This window comes from Hyperolius riggenbachi, chromosome 12 (assembly GCF_040937935.1).
Source record: "Hyperolius riggenbachi isolate aHypRig1 chromosome 12, aHypRig1.pri, whole genome shotgun sequence".
Classification (NCBI taxonomy): domain Eukaryota; kingdom Metazoa; phylum Chordata; class Amphibia; order Anura; family Hyperoliidae; genus Hyperolius; species Hyperolius riggenbachi.
Genome location: NC_090657.1, coordinates 215,024,913 through 215,044,622, shown reverse-complemented (window position 1 = coordinate 215,044,622; position 19,710 = coordinate 215,024,913). Strand labels below are relative to the sequence as shown.

Below are 19,710 nucleotides of genomic sequence, written 5' to 3'. Positions count from 1 at the left end.
CGCACTCCTCCTCCAAACCCCCCCGCGTCTCCTCCGCCCGACCCGCGCCTCCTCCGCCCGCCTGCATACTTTGTATCAACTCACCTGTCCAGTGGAGCGCAGAGCGGCAGACCTCTCGCTGACTTCCTGGTTCCCTCTAGTGACGGCTTTTACAATGACGTCATCAGTAAAAGCCGGTCCGGCCACTAGAGGGAACCGAGAAGTAACGACGAGGTCTGCCGCTCTGCGCTCCACTGGACAGGTGAGTTGATACTTATGCAGGGGTGAGCGAGGAGGCACGGGGACGGAGGAGGCCGTGGGGGTGAGCGGAGGAGGCACGGGGGGGGGGGGGGGAGCGACACCTACCTACCTACCTACCTACCTGCCCCTATACCTACCTAAAGGCCCCCTATACGTACCTACCTAACTGCCTACCTACCGGCCACTATACCTACCTACCTACAGGCCCCTATACCTACCTAAAGGCCCCCTATACGTACCTACCTAACTGCCTACCTACCGGCCACTATACCTACCTACCTACAGGCCCCTATACCTACCTAAAGGCCCCCTATACGTACCTACCTACCGGCCACTATACCTACCTACCTACAGGCCCCTATACCTACCTAAAGGCCCCCTATACGTACATACCTACCTGCCTACCTACCGGCCACTATACCTACCTACAGGCCCCTATACCTACCTAAAGGCCCCCTATACGTACCTACCTACCTACCGGCCACTATACCTACCTACCTACAGGCCCCTATACCTACCTAAAGGCCCCCTATATGTACCTCGTTACCTACCTAAAGGCCCCTATACCTACCTACATGCCTCTATACCTACCTACCTACCTACCTACCTAAAGGCCCCCTATACGTGCCTACCTACCTAAAGGCCCCTATACCTACCTACCTAAAGGCCCCTATACCTACCTACCTACATACCTACCTATACTTAAGGCCCTATACCCTGCTACCTATACTGAAGGTCCCTTTAACTACCTACCTACAGGACACTATACCTACCTACCGGCCACTATACCTACCTACCTACCTACAGGCCACTATACCTACCTAGAGGCCTCCTATACCTACCTACCTAAAGGCCCCTATACCTACCTACCTACCTAAAGGCCCCTATACCTACCTACAGGCCTCTATACCTACCTACCTACTTAAAGGCCCCCTATACGTGCCTACCTACCTAAAGGCCCCTATACCTACCTACCTAAAGGCCCCTATACCTACCTACCTACATACCTACCTATACTTAAGGCCCTATACCCTGCTACCTATACTGAAGGTCCCTTTAACTACCTACCTACCTACAGGACACTATACCTACCTACCTACTGGCCACTATACCTACCTACCTACAGGCCACTATACCTACCTAAAGGCCCCCTATACATACCTACCTACCTACCTAAAGGCCCCTATACCTACCTATACTTAAGGCCCTATACCCTGCTACCTATACTGAAGGTCCCTTTACCTACCTAAAGGCCCCTATACCTACCTACATACCTACCTATACTTAAGGCCTCTATATACCCTGTTACCTATACTGAAGGCCCATATACCCTGCTACCTATACTGAAGGCCCATATACCCTGCTACCTATACTGAAGGCCCATATACCTTTCTACCTATACTGAAGGCCCATATACCTTTCTACCTATACTGCAGGCCCCTATACCTTGCTACCTATACTGATAGCTACCAATATTGAAGGCACCCATACCTAGCTAGCTATACTGAAGGCACCTTTACCTCGCTACCTATACTGCGGGCAACTATACCACAGATCGCACAATTCTTATGTGCAGGATTCGTTAGATTCGGGATTCGAAAGGTTCGAGATATTCGAGAACCTTTTCGTATTCGGATTCGAAAAAATTGTGGATTCGTCCCATCCCTAATTTTGATTTATGAGCAGGCATAAAATCATGCCGCAGACCTGCTGATTAGTGCAAGTGATTACTTCAACATGCAATTCCTCCTGGTTTGTGCAGTACATTGCTCCATTGGTGGACATGGAGTTATTTAGCACGCTTTATTTTACAAAGGGTGAAGACCCCCCTCCCCGAAAAACGGAAGCCCCAGGTAAGTGGATGCGGATTTTTATTTTTTTTTAACAGTCCCTGAACCTTCCCTTTAAGGTGTCCATTACATCAGAGAATGTATGGGCAGATTAACCAAGAGACAGATCTGTCTCTGATCAAATCTGATCAGAGAGAGAGAGATCTGTTGGCTGCCCATACTCCACAGGCAGATTTCCGATCAATTTCATGCTAAAATCAGTCTGCAATCGGCCTTGTAACACCGCATCCAGCTGCCTCACTGGCACAACGCTACCCCCACCTAATATTCAATGTACCTCCCCCGGTGCCCAGCACACTATACATTACTTGTCCGCAGCTGCCACTGCCTCCGGGTTTCTCCGTCCAGAGTAACGAGGGTGTATGTGACCTCACATGTGCCCATGTGTACACTGGCAAGCATGTGGGGCGCATGTATTGGCCGAGGACAGCACCTGGAGCCAGTGGCAGCCATGGACTGGTAATATATGGTGCACTGGAGGACAGCACCTGGAGCCAGTGGCAGCCATGGACAGGTAATATATGGTGCACTGGAGGACAGCACCTGGAGCCAGTGGCAGCCATGGACAGGTAATATATGGTGCACTGGAGGACAGCACCTGGAGCCAGTGGCAGCCATGGACAGGTAGTATATGGTGCACTGGAGGACAGCACCTGGAGCCAGTGGCAGCCATGGACAGGTAATATATGGTGCACTGGAGGACAGCACCTGGAGCCAGTGGCAGCCATGGACTGGTAATATATGGTGCACTGGAGGACAGCACCTAGAGCCAGTGGCAGCCATGGACTGGTAATATATGGTGCACTGGAGGACAGCACCTGGAGCCAGTGGCAGCCATGGACAGGTAATATTTGGTGCACTGGAGGACAGCACCTGGAGCCAGTGGCAGCCATGGACAGGTAATATATGGTGCACTGGAGGACAGCACCTGGAGCCAGTGGCAGCCATGGACAGGTAATATATGGTGCACTGGAGGACAGCACCAGGAGCCAGTGGCAGCCATGGACAGGTAATATATGGTGCACTGGAGGACAGCACCTGGAGCCAGTGGCAGCCATGGACAGGTAGTATATGGTGCACTGGAGGACAGCACCTGGAGCCAGTGGCAGCCATGGACAGGTAATATATGGTGCACTGGAGGACAGCACCTGGAGCCAGTGGCAGCCATGGACTGGTAATATATGGTGCACTGGAGGACAGCACCTAGAGCCAGTGGCAGCCATGGACTGGTAATATATGGTGCACTGGAGGACAGCACCTGGAGCCAGTGGCAGCCATGGACAGGTAATATTTGGTGCACTGGAGGACAGCACCTGGAGCCAGTGGCAGCCATGGACAGGTAATATATGGTGCACTGGAGGACAGCACCTGGAGCCAGTGGCAGCCATGGACAGGTAATATATGGTGCACTGGAGGACAACACCTGGAGCCAGTGGCAGCCATGGACAGGTAATATATGGTGCACTGGAGGACAGCACCAGGAGCCAGTGGCAGCCATGGACAGGTAATATATGGTGCACTGGAGGACAGCACCTGGAGCCAGTGGCAGCCATGGACTGGTAATATATGGTGCACTGGAGGACAGCACCTAGAGCCAGTGGCAGCCATGGACTGGTAATATATGGTGCACTGGAGGACAGCACCTGGAGCCAGTGGCAGCCATGGACAGGTAATATTTGGTGCACTGGAGGACAGCACCTGGAGCCAGTGGCAGCCATGGACAGGTAATATATGGTGCACTGGAGGACAGCACCTGGAGCCAGTGGCAGCCATGGACAGGTAATATATGGTGCACTGGAGGACAACACCTGGAGCCAGTGGCAGCCATGGACAGGTAATATATGGTGCACTGGAGGACAACACCTGGAGCCAGTGGCAGCCATGGACAGGTAATATATGGTGCACTGGAGGACAGCACCTGGAGCCAGTGGCAGCCATGGACAGGTAATATATGGTGCACTGGAGGACAGCACCTGGAGCCAGTGGCAGCCATGGACAGGTAATATATGGTGCACTGGAGGACAGCACCTGGAGCCAGTGGCAGCCATGGACAGGTAATATATGGTGCACTGGAGGACAGCACCTGGAGCCAGTGGCAGCCATGGACTGGTAATATATGGTGCACTGGAGGACAGCACCTAGAGCCAGTGGCAGCCATGGACTGGTAATATATGGTGCACTGGAGGACAGCACCTGGAGCCAGTGGCAGCCATGGACAGGTAATATTTGGTGCACTGGAGGACAGCACCTGGAGCCAGTGGCAGCCATGGACAGGTAATATATGGTGCACTGGAGGACAGCACCTGGAGCCAGTGGCAGCCATGGACAGGTAATATATGGTGCACTGGAGGACAGCACCTGGAGCCAGTGGCAGCCATGGACAGGTAATATATGGTGCAGTGGAGGACAGCACCTGGAGCCAGTGGCAGCCATGGACCGGTAATATATGGTGCACTGGAGGACAGCACCTGGAGCCAGTGGCAGCCATGGACAGGTAATATATGGTGCACTGGAGGACAGCACCTGGAGCCAGTGGCAGCCATGGACAGGTAATATATGGTGCACTGGAGGACAGCACCTGGAGCCAGTGGCAGCCATGGACAGGTAGTATATGGTGCACTGGAGGACAGCACCAGGAGCCAGTGGCAGCCATGGACAGGTAATATATGGTGCACTGGAGGACAGCACCTGGAGCCAGTGGCAGCCATGGACAGGTAATATATGGTGCACTGGAGGACAGCACCTGGAGCCAGTGGCAGCCATGGACAGGTAATATATGGTGCACTGGAGGACAGCACCTGGAGCCAGTGGCAGCCATGGACAGGTAGTATATGGTGCACTGGAGGACAACACCTGGAGCCAGTGGCAGCCATGGACAGGTAATATATGGTGCACTGGAGGACAGCACCTGGAGCCAGTGGCAGCCATGGACAGGTAATATATGGTGCACTGGAGGACAGCACCTGGAGCCAGTGGCAGCCATGGACAGGTAATATATGGTGCACTGGAGGACAGCACCTGGAGCCAGTGGCAGCCATGGACAGGTAATATATGGTGCACTGGAGGACAACACCTGGAGCCAGTGGCAGCCATGGACAGGTAATATATGGTGCACTGGAGGACAGCACCTGGAGCCAGTGGCAGCCATGGACAGGTAATATATGGTGCACTGGAGGACAACACCTGGAGCCAGTGGCAGCCATGGACAGGTAATATATGGTGCACTGGAGGACAGCACCTGGAGCCAGTGGCAGCCATGGACAGGTAATATATGGTGCACTGGAGGACAACACCTGGAGCCAGTGGCAGCCATGGACAGGTAATATATGGTGCACTGGAGGACAGCACCTGGAGCCAGTGGCAGCCATGGACCGGTAATATATGGTGCACTGGAGGACAGCACCTGGAGCCAGTGGCAGCCATGGACAGGTAGTATATGGTGCACTGGGGGGGGGGGGGGGGGGGAGGGGGGTACGTTGAACATTAATGGGATGGCATCTGGGGTTTCGTTGCGTGCATTGCACATCCCGATATCTCTTGCCATTATAGCTGCGCACCCAACCGACCATGGCGGCCCGACATCTTGCAGAATGTCCAACTGATAAATGCGCCCAATTTCAGCCCGGATTTGGTTGCATGGTCGATCAGGCATGCATTTGGCATTGCCAATTTTCATCCGATTCGATTATAATAATCAAATCGGATGGACAATCGGCCACCAAGTCACCTGATGTATGTCCACCTTTAGTGTGACAACAGTACATGAGATAAACAGTCTAGGAGAAGCCTCAGTGGGAGGGTGAGACTACATAACAATACATTTCTGATGCTGAAACCAGGAAACTTACTATGAAAGTGGATGTTCCGAATCATTTACTGGATTGTACTGTATGTCCCTACAGGGCTTCTTTTTTTTATCCTGCTTAGATGAATGAATGGCTATGAGTTCTCTTTGCTAACATGCGCAGCATTCCACCCAATGCAGACCACAACCTCACCGTTCCGCACCGCCTGGAGGACCTGTATGAGATGTACCTGCGGGAGCTGGAGGAGGGAAGCATGGAGCGTGTCAGTCTGATGGACAGAGCTTCTGTTCTGGCCTTAAAGGTGAGCATGGCTGCAGCAACTGGAACATAGGGGGAGAGGTCCCAGCCAAGAATGCAAAGTGAACCTGACGTGACAGGGATATGGAGGCTGCCATATTCATTTCCTGTTAAAGAATGCCAGTTGAATGGCAGCCCTGCTGGTCTATTTGGCTGCAGTAGTGTCTGAATCACACCAGGAACAAGCATGCAGCTAATCTTGTCAGATATGACAATAATGCCAGAAACACCTGATCTGCTGCATGCTTGTTCAGGGTCTATGGCTGAAAGTATTAGAGGCAGAGGATCAGCAGGGCTGCCAGGCAACTTGCATTGTTAAAAATTAAATGTCAGCCCCCATATACTTACTTCCGGTGTGGTTTAAAGAGACAATGAAGCGGAAAAATAATTATGATAGAATGAATTGGTTGTGTAGTACGGATAATTACTAGAACATTAGTAGCAAAGATAATATTCTCATATTTTTATTTTCAGTTATTCAGGTTTTTTTTTTTATAACATTGCATCATTCTCTAAAATTTGCAGTTTACACACTACTCAGCATTCTAAATGATTTTACAGAGTATGCCAGTGAACTTTTGAACTGTCCTCTGTTGAAGAAAAAAACAATACAGCGACTGACAGTTGAGATAATAAGCTTCTGAAGACAGAGCTCTCTGCAAAGTTATGGAGCTCAGTGGCTCTTTTGCATAGATAACTGGTGTTTCTTAACTCTTCCTGTACTGGAAAAACATACAGTGGTTTGCAAAAGTATTCAGCCCCCTTGAAGTTTTCCACATTTTGTCACATTACTGCTACAAACATGAATCAATTTTATTGGAATTCCACGTGAAAGACCAATACAAAGTGGTGTACATGTGAGAAGTGGAACGAAAAAAGCATACATGATTCCAAACATTTTTTACAAATGAATAACTGCAAAGTGGGGTGTGTGTAATTATTCAGCCCCCTTTGGTCTGAGTGCAGTCAGTTGCCCATAGACATTGCCTGATGAGTGCTAATGACTAAATAGAGTGCACCTGTGTGTAATCTTATGTAAGTAGAAATACAGCTGCTCTGTGAGGGCCTCAGAGGTTGTCTAAGAGAATCTTGGGAGCAACACCACCATGAAGTCCAAAGGACACACCAGACAGGTCAGGGATCAAGTTATTGAGAAATTTAAAGCAGGCTTAGGCTACAAAAAGATTTCCAAAGCCTTGAACATCCTACGGAGCACTGTTCAAGCGATCATTCAGAAATGGAAGGAGTATGGCACAACTGTAAACCTACCAGGACAAGGCCGTCCACCTAAACTCACAGGTAAAACAAGAAGAGCGCTGATCAGAAGTGCAGTCAAGAGGCCTATGGTGACTCTGGACGAGCTGCAGAGATCTACAGCTCAGGTGGGGGAATCTGTCCATAAGACAACTATTAGTCATGCACTGCACAAAGTTGGCCTTTATGGAAGAGTGGCAAGAAGAAAGCCATTGTTAACAGAAAGCATAAGAAGTCCCATTTGCAGTTTGCCACAAGCCATGTGGGGGACACAGCAGCCATGTGGAAGAAGGTGCTCTGGTCAGACTTTTTGGCCAAAACGCAAAACGCTATGTGTGGCGGAAAACTAACACTGCACATCACTCAGAATGTACCATCTCCACTGTCAAATATGGTGGTGGCAGCATCATGCTCGGGGGTGCATCTCTTCAGCAGGGACAGGGAAGCTTGTCAGAGTTGATGGGAAGATGGATGGAGCCAAATACAGGGCAATCTTGGAAGAAAACCTCTTGGAGTCTGCAAAAGACTTGAGACTGGGGTGGAGGTTCACCTTCCAGCAGGACAACGACCCTAAACCTAAAGCCAGGGCAACAATGGAATGGTTTAAAGCAAAACATATCCATGTGTTAGAATGGCCCAGTCAAAGTCCAGATCGAAATCCAAACGAGAATGTAACGATTGTGGAACTTTCTCCATGATCAGCGCACAACGCGTGTGCTGACACGGCGGAAATCCTCCACAAGCGTATATTTGCAGGCACCCAGCAAAAAGGTGCTACGCACCTGTAGAGGGAAATTCCTGTCGGCAGATGGCGCTGGGGAGTGCAGAGGAACCAATCCTCTGTACCTCCACAAGTGCCAGACAGGAATTGTACGAAGCGCAGAACGCAATCGCAAGAGAGGCGATTGCGAATGAGATTGAGCAAAGGGACAGGTTGTATGTGTGTGCGCCAATCCAGTCGCCACCCCGCGACCGCGCACACACAACAGCAGATACGAAATAGGAATGCGATCGCGAGAGGTGCGATCGCCAGACGTGACACAAGGCAGATCAGAATAGAATACGAGGGTAGCAAAGGCACAGCAAATAATACAATAAGGAGATACGGAAAATAACAAACACTAGCTAACCGCGAACACCGCACTCATTCGCAACAGTGCACGCGGTTATGCGCGATCTCCACGTGATAAGCACAATAGAGACAAGCACGCCTAACTAACCATTAACAGACAAACATGAAACAGAGGACGCGAGCACTTGCTTAACGGTTACCTCACCGAGCCTCCAGCAAGCGTAGCGGACAAGACAGACACACGAAAACAGGGACAAACGAGAGATAGGATCCACAGCACTAGCGAAAAGTGGCTAGCGTGATCCAGGTACAGAGTAGCAGAACAGAAGGATCCCCAGCGCTAGCGAAAAGTAGCTAGCGCGATCCCAGGAGACAGAACAGAAGAGATAGCTGGTAGCAACCGCTGCACCAGCTATACTCCAAGAACAGAGATCAGAACCATTTCCTGTCGACCACCGTTGGGACAGGACAATGGCAACAGGCAAGACAAGACAGAACAGGCAATACAGATAATACAACCTGACTGGGCTAGAAGGGGAGCCTAAAGCAACCCCCAGGAATTAACTATACTAGATAGCAATGGCTGACACTCCAGCAGTGTCCATCAGGAACAGACCATGGAAAGGAAATGACCAGCAAAGCCTTCTGGGAAACATAAAGCTCTTATAGTGCCAGTCATCAGAGAAGGCAGGTAGGGGATTTGCATAACGAATGTATGCAAATTCCCCAGCAAGAGAACAGACCAGAAACTTGCAATGGAAAGACAGGTCTCTGTTCCAGAGACCTGCAGCCCACAGACTAGAGGAATGGACAAACAGCTGTCTGCCTGTGCAGCCAGCTGAGCGGATCATCACAGAGAATCTGTAAACTGCAAGATCTGAAAACTGCTGTTCACAAACGCTGTTCATCTAATCTGACTGAGCTGGAGTGGTTTTGCAAAGAAGAATGGGCAAGGATTTCAGTCTCTAGATGTGCAAAGATGGTAGAGACATACCCTAAAAGACTGTCAGCTGTAATTGCAGCAAAAGGTGGTTCTACAAAGTATTGACTCGGGGCTTATTACGCACACCCCACTTTGCAGTTTTTTTATTTTTAATGTTTGGAATCATGTATGATTTTCATTCCACTTCTCACATGTACACCACCTCGTATTGGTCTTTCACGTGGAATTCCAATAAAATTAATTCATGTCTGTGGCAGTAATGTGACAAAATGTGGAAAACTTCACGGGGGCTGAATACTTTTGCAATCCACTGTATTAGACTCCTATCTTTGCTCCTAATGTTTCATTTCTTAGCTGTACTACACATACAAATCATTACATCATTTTTTTGTCTTGCTTCAGTGTCTCTTTAAGGGCTGCTGCACATTGGCTGATAATCCACGTTTGGATCACAAATTTTGGTTGACTTCATCAATCCACGCTACATTGTGATGTGACCCAGGCTAAGGATGCCAATTCTGACACCTCAAAGCAGAAAATGAATAGTCCAGTCCGTTTTTGTTGGGTCATTTGTTCCCTCAAACCTAGTAAATAATATGCTTTTTGTGAAATGTCACTTTCAAAATATGTATTAATATTTGACAGGGATCCCCCTCTTCAGTTGGTCTCTTCCACCTGAAAAGACTTTTAACAGCTATTGCCTAATGAGTGGGTCAGTGGCTGTGAGAAATATTGTTCTGTTAAAGAGACAAAGTGGAGCTGTCATCAGCTGAGCAGTCAAATATTTCCTTTGGCCACAACCAAGGTTGATAATTACATTTTACAACGAGTGGTAGCAGAGTAGCGACCTTTTTTATTTTTAATTTTATTCAAATCTATGTGGCCTGGAACACGGCTCCATTTGATTGGTCCGTTCCCAAGTTGCATAAATTTGCATTGACTTGAAACGATTAGCACCTCATTGACCATCTGTAGAGGCGACACATGACCAGATGGGGACTCTCTAATAATCCCATAGAGAGAAGAATGTTCATTTAAAACTTTGACGTTGTGCCTAGAAATAAGTGACCATAGGAATCTCCAGCGTTTGTACAGAAGAGGACCTGTCCATCGTGCTTTTTGTCCTGATCAGAGATTTATCCACTCAATTTACTTGCAGGACAGTCAGAGCTCCCTGCCGAAGATTCCCCAGATCACAGCCGAAGAGACCTCGCAGGAGCTGGACTCCGACCAGGAGAGTGTGAGGACGTTTGGGTCAGACAATCGGAATGTCAATCACAGAGACTCCTACAGGAGAATTCTGCCGAGACTTCTGTCTGAGGCTGACAGGTGAGAGATCTTCTCTGTTTATGCCCATTTTCTTCTCCCGATCTATCTCACCACTGCCATTGCATTCCCTAAAAGGTGAACTTCACTCCACTAGCACAGTTCAGCCACAACAGGACTCAACAAATGCAACTGTTATTGTTCCTCTCGGGGCTGGTGCACCCCAAGAGCAGTTCTGAGTGTTTTTTAAAACACTTGCGGGGTGGAAACTGCTTGGCTAATGAAAGTGAATGGGATGGTGCACACCAGAGCTGTTTGTTTTTTCCCCAAACGCAAACTCTGGTCATGCCTCAATGTAAAGTATAGGAAAGTGGAAAACCGCTCTGAAAAACGATAGATCAGAGCGGTTTTCCAAGTGTTTTTTTGTTTTTTATACAGAAACTGTTCAGTTTCAGCTTTACTGTAACAAAATATAAAATCTACTACTGAAAACAGCCCAAAAACCACTAGGCATGTTTAGAACACTGGGTTTAGCTGCATTTTGAGGACAGGAAAAGGTTAGTGTTAGGAGTGGAGAGGAAGGTTATGGTTAGTTGTTAAGAGAGGGGAGGTCAGTGTTAGAATAGGAGAGGGACATGGAATATGACAGAGATGCTGTTAAAAAAAAATAAAAAAATTTGGCACCAATAAGAACTTATGACAGTAACAAATGTACGCCAAAGGCACTGCCATTAAACTACATTAGATAATCGGTGAACGCAAATGCACAATGGCGCATGCAAATTCTGATGAGTGAAAACGGGGCCTAAGCTTATGCATCCAGATTGTAGTAACAGCATTGTGCAAAATGCATTGATTAGAATAGACAATAGATATGAAAACCAATGTCATAAAGTACTTGAAATAACTGGCTAAATTACAGCTCCATTCACCAATGTCTCCTTAGTATAAAAAAAAAACTTCCACCGAGTGCTGCACCAGACTTTCATACTTTATTAATTAATGTAAAATAAAGTATTTCCTTAAAGAGGAACTCCAGCCTAAACAAACATACTGTCATTGTTACATTAGTGATGTTAATCAAAACAGATAGATTATATTGCCTATTTCCCACCCTGTTTTAAAAGAACAGGCAAATGTTTGATTTCATGATGGCGGCCATCTTTTTGGTTGAAAGGAGGTGAAAGGGAAATGAGGCACAGTTCCAACTGTCCTGTGTCCTGCGCACCTCTCCCAGTTGCTAGCCAACGTGAACAACAACATAGGAAATCCCATCATGCTTTGCACAGCATCAGGGAAAAAATCCCAGGCTTTTTTTCTTTGATGGGTGGAGCTTAGCTAAAAATGCAGCTAAAAATGATACTTTGGTAAGAAAAACAAATTTCTGATGCTGTGAAACTGTTAAAGAAACACCAAGCCTTTTCAGTTCTGCCGAGTAGATTTTTAGTCCGGAGGTTCACTTTAAGGAGCTCAGATTATGGCTGCTTCTGTGCCACAGACTTTAATTGTTGAGAGCTGCACTCCTCTTAGAAAGTTCAGTCTGTGCCCACCTCTTTACAGTTTAAATGGGAGGATGATGCAATCCAAGCAACAGCTGTAGCCCCTCCCATGGAGCTTTGATTGCAGCAGACTACAGTTTTTGGCTTTGTTTTGTTTTGTTTTTTTGTTGTTTGTTTTTTTTAAACACACATGAGATTTGTAGAGATGGCCAGTGAAATGCTAATAATCCCAGATTGTGTGTAGTTCTAATGCAAACTGGATGAAGGTTGGAACATACTTTATCATTTTTATTTGTCCCAATTCCAAGAATCATACTATTTGCATTATCAACATCTGATTGTAAATCTCTAGTATAACTTTTAGAGATGGGTAACAGGAAAACACCTGCTGCACCAATTCATAGAGTGTCTTCTCATGGGTGACCCACAGCTGCCTGCCTAATGTCCATTCCCCCTCCTAGCTAGGCAGAAGCCACACCTCCCTACCAGAGTCTTCAGCAAGGAGGTGTGGCCTCAGCTGATGAACCAATCACTCTTCTCCCCTGCATGCACATGTGACTGAAGGGTTTGAGTTTCGGAATAAGTAAGCAGTTGGTTATTGAGAAGAAGATGAGAATCTATAGGGAATACAACTAAAATGATTATATATTTTATTGAATATTAAAAGTTAATATTTAAATATTAAATATTAAAATGTATTTTCTAAAACAAAAGGGAAAAAAAAAGACCCTGAAAAATAACAAAAACAATATTAACCACTTCGCCACTGAGGGGTTTTACCCCCTGACCACCAGAGCAATTTTCACCTTTCAGCGCTCCTTCCATTCATTCGTCTATAACTTTATTATTACTTATCGCAATGAAATGAACTATATCTTGTTTTTTTCGCCACCAATTAGGCTTTCTTTAGGTGGGACATTATGCCAAGAATTATTTTTTTCTAAATGTGTTTTAATGGGAAAATAGGAAAAATGTGGGGAAAAAAATAATTATTTTTCAGTTTTCGGCCATTATAGTTTTTAAATAATGCATGCTACTGTAATTAAAACCCATGAAACGTATTTGCCCTTTTGTCCCGGTTATAAAACCATTTAAATTATGTCCCTATCACAATGTTTGGCGCCAATATTTTATTTGGAAATAAAGGTGCATTTTTTTCAGTTTTGCGTCCATCCCTAATTACAAGCCCATAGTTTATAAAGTAACAGTGTTATACCCTCTTGACATAAATATTTAAAAAGTTCAGTCCCTAAGGTAACTATTTATGTATTTTTTTTAATTGTAAATTTTTTAATTTTTTTTTAATTACAAAAAAAAAAAAAAAATGGGGAGTGTGGGAGGTAATGAGTTAATTTTATGTGTAAAAGTCATTTATTTGTATGTGAAAAATGTGTAGGGTGTAGTTTACTATTTGGCCACAAGATGGCCACAGTAACTTTTTGTTTTAAAGCGGTATCGTCACCATAAAAATCAAATTTCAACAGCAACTGGTCTGAGTGTATTAAGCGATAAAGATGCTAATCCTGCATTCAAAACTTTCAAAACTTTTTCTGCTGTTATGATTTGGAGTTATCACATACTTAAGGAGCACTGGCCCTTTAGTAGTCGTGCCAAAGAATTGCATGCTGGGGGTTCTTTTTATCTATAATCTATTCCTCCTCTTCCCTTTATTTCCCTGACGGTTGCTTATCTGAAACCTAATCCCCTACTCACTTGTGTTTACAAGCAAGGCTGAGTTGACTTGGAGGAGATAAGAAAAAAAGTAAAGGGCAGAAATGACATCACGAGTTAGCCTTAACTGTGGGCAAAAGACATGGCCCCCACCAGGAACAGAATTCTCGTCATTTACTATATAACATTCACTGAAATCAAAACGTGGACAGTATAATACATGTGTTATGTAAGTAGATCAAGTATTTATCTACTTATATATGTGTTTTTTTCCCTGGCATAGTATGGCTGATCCTACTGCTTTAATGCGACCTCCAAGCTTCCTTCCGGAAGCTTGGAGGAAGAATAAGGAGGCTGGACACGTGAGTTTTTTCTCACAATGATCGCGCTGCCCATAGGAGAGCAGCTGATCATTGCGGGGCTTAGATCAACGAACGGGAATGGATTTTCCCGTTCATTGATCTCTGGGCGAGCGGGCGGCGGCGGTTTTACTAGCGGCGGGCGGCGTGTTTACGAGCGGGAGCGCGGGCAGCGTCGGGAACGCGGAAAGTACGTGTTTCTCCGTCCCTGGTTTTTAAAGGATGGAAAAAGGGGCGGAGAAATACGTACGCGCGGGGGTAAAGTGGTTAAGGGTACACGTAATGTTTAATAAAAGAATAGGAAAAAACAGGATTTTTGTTAAAAGTTTGATTGTGACAAAAAAAGTGATCTTTTCTTCAACAGTGACACTAATAAAGTGTTTAAGACCAGCCCCCGGGCGCGTCACTTTAAGAACTCCACCGTTGTGACTCCGCCTCCGATTCACGTGAACGGGTTGATCAGAAGGGAGGTAAGTGAGGCTTTTCCTATTTGCAGAGAATGTGAGATTTTACTATTAATACAGAGAATACAGCTGAAGCCACAGGACTCCAATACCTCCTGTAATAAAAGATTACCAACAAGGTGCAAATCACTTTGGCTTGAATGCAGATTTCGTGGAAATTGTATGCCGCTTGAAAGTGGGCCAATCGCTTGCAATTCCTGCTGAGTTTAATTTGTCCAATTCCAACCTGTGTATGACGTGCATTAAATTTCCTCGCAAGCTGAAGTTTGAATTTAATTGGCCACTTGACACATTATACTTTTTTTTTTTTTTTTAAAGGTGCCCATACACTTATCGATTTTCCCTGGCAGATTCGATCACTATAATCAAATCTGCCAGAGATCATCATCTATGCCAGAACATGGGCACTGAATCGTAATTTTGATCGATTTCCGGCTCTGGATGGAAAGATCTTCCATGAAAGGTGGCAGTTAGGTGCACAGCAGTAGATTTGAGGAAAACAACTGCCAGATGGTTGGCAGCAGAGGGCATACTCACCTGCCCGCTGGCATGCTCCTCCTGTGTACTCTCTCCACCCCCTCCAGAGCGCCTGCTCCCTGTGGCCCCATGGCATATACATAATGAGACTACATGCATGCCACCGGGTTACAAGGTACAAGCACTCCAGTGGGGATGGAGAGAGGACACAGGAGGAGCATACCGATGGACAGGTAAGTATACTCCGCTGCCAACACTCTTTACTGGCCCCCAGAGGAGCACATTTACATGGGGGAGACCAGGGAACCCGGCAGTCAGTCCTGCACTGCAGCGGCACCATAGATCAAGCTGAAATCTATTAAACGTCTATTTTCAGTGTGTGGCAGTAATAGAGGGATTTTTACTTGAATCTTCTGGCAATCTGCCAATGTATGGCCACGTTGGGAAACTATAAATGTGCCCATCACTAATATGATCTTGATTGCACAACTTTACCAAATCTATGGAGTAGCTACTAGCTGGGAATACTGAGTGACTGTACTTTGTAAGGATACTTTAAATAGTCCCTCTTATTACATAGAAGTGGTATTGTGTTGAAGAAATATTCCGATGCAACGGATAGTGAAAAGTCCAATTTGTATTGTGACATCACAGGTTCATGCGTATCGGAGCAAACATGGGGCGATATGCGTAAGCTTTCACCTGTGTATCCATTGATGTTGCAATACAATTGGACTTTAACCGACTATTGGACGCAGCAGAATATTTCTTCAGTACAACATGTTTGTGGCATATCGTTCCTGCTCCCGACTGGATGGTTGAGTGTATGGTGGTTGCAGCGGACCCTCTCCCTTTGTTCCTATAGAAGCCGTATTCTTGTACAGTCAAGATTGCATCATTACCCCATTCTGTCATATCCCCCGCCCCCAGAAAAACAAAAACAAAACTTAAGTGCTCACACACTATAAGCGCTTTTCTGAGCATTTTTGGGTCATCAGCACTCTGAGCGCCTTTATAAAATTGCTCCCATTCACTTACATTAAAATTGCGTAAAAATTGCAGTGATCACGTAAAATCACGAATGCGAAAAAATGTACACGATAATGGCGATTTTTACACTATTTTACCTCAATTTTAATGTAAATAAATACCATAGGAGTGATTTTTTTTTTTTTTTTTTTTTTTTTTAAAGCGCTCAGAAAGCGATGATGAACCGAAAACGCTCAGAAAACCGCTTATAGTGTGTCCGAACCATAAGTGATAGAATTTAAAACACAATGCATAAATTGTTTCCTTAGGAACTTATCTTATAAATCTTATGCCATGATAGTGTATGACTAATTTTTGCAAATAACGGCTGAGTACAATGAGGGACCCCCCCCTGCCCCCAAGAAAAAATAAAATACACCTTTATTTCTAAGCAAAATATTGTCATACATTTTATTAGGGACACAAATTAAATGTAATAACTGGGACAAATGGGGAAGTAAAATCAATAGCACATTTTATTTTAAAACTATGATGGCTAAAAATTGAGATTTTTTTTTAATCTTTTTCTTATTACATGTATAATGCATACACAAAATTATTGTTAGCAAATGTACCAACCAAAAAAGGCCTAATTTGTGGTGAAAAACAAAACAAAAAAAACGTAGATCATATACCGTATTTTTCGGACCATAAGACGCTCCGGACCATAAGACGCACCTAGGTTTAAAGGACAAAAACCAGGGAAAAAAAATAATATACTAAACCTGGTGCGTCCATGGTGCAGGGGCATCTTGAGCATCTTCTCCCCGCCAATTAATATGTCCCTGTGTCCCCCTTATAACTTTTGTGCCTCCCTTGTGTCCTTATATGAGCCCCTTGTGTCCTTTCTTGAGTCCTGTGTGTAGTGGCATCAAACACTGAAATGGTACACACACGTTCCCTTTCCCTGTAAATACAGCACCTGTCCTCTTAGCACAACACACCCCTATCCCCTCAGCACATGACACCCCTGTTCCCACAGCATATGACATCTCTGTCCATCCCAACACATAACACCCTGCCCCCCGAGCACATGACACACATGTCCCTTGGCACCTCCAGCACACAACACCATGTCCTCCCAGCACATGGTACCCCTGTCCCTCTAGCTCATGACAACCCTGTCCCCCATCATGACACCCTACCCCCCCCCCCCCCCCCCCACACACACACACACAGCGAACGACACCCCTGCCCTGTATGTCCCTCATCCCCTCACCCCATGATATGCCTCCCCAGTGCATGAGACTCTGCCCCCCAAACAGCACATGACACCCCTGTCCTGTGTCTGTCCCTGGTCCCCTCACCATGTGATGCGGCCCTCTCCCTGCACATGACACTCCTCCTCTGTCCCCCCCGCACGTCATTGTCCTGTCATCAAGTGCAAACCTATGGCCGCTGGGGTAACCTTCAGGAGTGAGGGAAAGATTGTACCTGGGAGCTGGAAGGAGGGAGAAGCCATCCGGATCCCCACAGCTGCAGCGATCGCAGCCCATACTGAAGCACAGCCCACACCGATTGGGAGAAAGTTGCAGAGTATCCCAGCGCATCCCAGCGGACCTACAGGCGGTAGCATAGCACATAACGGGCCACATTGCAGTGATGAGTAGCGGTGAACCTTCATTGTCTTCTGTCCTGTGTCCACCGCCAGCTGTCCCGTGTCCTGGTGCGTCCCCCGTCAGCTGTCCCGTGTCCTGGTGCGTCCCCTCTTCTGTCCTGTGCCCGCCGTCCCCTCTGCTTTCCCAGCGTGGGTCGCTAGGCAACTGGTCAGGCTGTAGCTTACCACATAACGAGGCCACAATGCAGCGATGAGTAGCGGTGAACCTTCATAGGGAAGCCGCTCGGGGGTCCGTGCACGCAAGCCGAAGTCTCTCTGCCTTCACTTAGTGACGTACGCGGAAGTGAAGGCAGAGAGGCTGCGGCTTGCGTGCACGGACCCCCGAGCGGCTTCCCTATGAAGGTTCACCGCTACTCATCGCTGCATTGTGGCCCCGTTATGTGGTAAGCTACAGCCTGACCAGTTGCCTAGCGACCCACGCGGGGAAAGCGGAGGGGACGGCGGACACAGGACAGAAGAAGGGACGCACCAGGACACGGGACAGCTGACGGGGGACGCACCAGGACACGAGGCAGGGCGGACACAGGACAGAAGACAAGGGTCACCTGAACACACATGGACCCACACAGCAGATGGGGCAAATGGGAAAGACGACGGGGACATAGGGCGGAGACTTAGAATGGGGCAGACACGCAGCCAAAATTGTTGCATTCGGACCATAAGATGCAGTGACTTTTTCCCCCCATCTTGGGGGGAGAAAAAGTGCGTCTTATGGTCCGAAAAATACGGTAGGTCTGATAAGTAGTGATGATAGTTATTGGCAAATGAAAGGGAGTGCTTACAGGAGAAAAAATACTCCGTATTGTACTGGGGAAAAACCTTAGTGGTGTACTGGTTAATAGGCACCCTAAAGGGAAGGTCCGTGCAAATTAAAAAAAAAAATATATACACTTACCTGGGGCTTCCTCCAGCCCCTGGTAGCCGTCCTGTGCCTTCGCCACAGCTCCGGTGGCTCCCAGTCCCCTTCGGTGCAGATGCCTACCTTGCCAGGCCTGCATCCACTGAGCCTGCGCGAGAGCCGCTCTCGGTCGTGGTCACGTGGTCTGGAGTGTCCTGCGCAGAACTACTGCACCTGTGAAGAACACTCCGGACTACATGAGTGTGACCCGAGAGCGGCTCTCGTGTAGATGCCGATCTGCACCGGAGGGGACTGGGAGCCACAGGGTACAAGCTGGCTTCCAGGGGCTGGAGGAAACCCCAGGTAAGTAAAAAAAAAATTTCTTATTTTCAGCTTGCACTTGTCCTTTACAAGGGAATGCATTTTCCTGGAAGCACCTTAAAAGTAAAATACTTGTGCATTTCAATACGTATAGTGTAAGCTAACCATCAAGAATTCTGAGTTAAATGTCTACATAGTGTGATTGTGTCCACAGATCTGCACAGTGGTATAGAGCAGGGCTTTTCAACCTGTGGTACGCGTAACCACCAGTGGTACTTTGCTGTTGGCCAGGTGGTGCACACCAGGTTTGCCTGCCACTTGTCCTGGTACCATCTTGCCTCCACAAAACTCAGCTCCCCCTCGCTCGCTTCTCTCTGTGCTGCCCTGCGGCATACTTCAGACCTCAGATCAGTGGTGAAGAGACAGCCAAGCATACAGTGCACAGTGACTCGTATACAGGAAGTGACATTACTGCTCACTTCCTGTATTTGAAGTATACATGCTGTCACTGTGCACCTTTCGCCTGTCTGTCTCTTCACTGCGATTGGGTTACCGCTGATATGAATTATTCTGCAGGGCAGCACAATGAGGACCTCGGGTGTCGGGGAGCAGCTGTAAAGGGATTCCAGCGATAGGACCCCACAAAGATCTCCTTGTCAGCATGCGCAGTAGCGGCTCTCCCCTCGGATTCTGGTGGAAACAGCTG

The 19,710-nt window shown here is 47.1% G+C and overlaps 1 protein-coding gene across 1 annotated transcript in view; it reads left to right on the top strand.

The window, feature by feature from the left end:
• KIF19 (kinesin family member 19) overlaps window positions 1–19,710 on the top strand; it is a 166,326-nt gene that overhangs the window by 129,787 nt on the left and 16,829 nt on the right. The window contains exons 14-16 of the mRNA XM_068263807.1: window positions 6,076–6,197; window positions 10,622–10,791; window positions 14,622–14,727. Of these exons, the coding sequence (XP_068119908.1) occupies window positions 6,076–6,197; window positions 10,622–10,791; window positions 14,622–14,727 (398 nt within the window). The remainder of the gene's footprint in view (window positions 1–6,075; window positions 6,198–10,621; window positions 10,792–14,621; window positions 14,728–19,710) is intronic.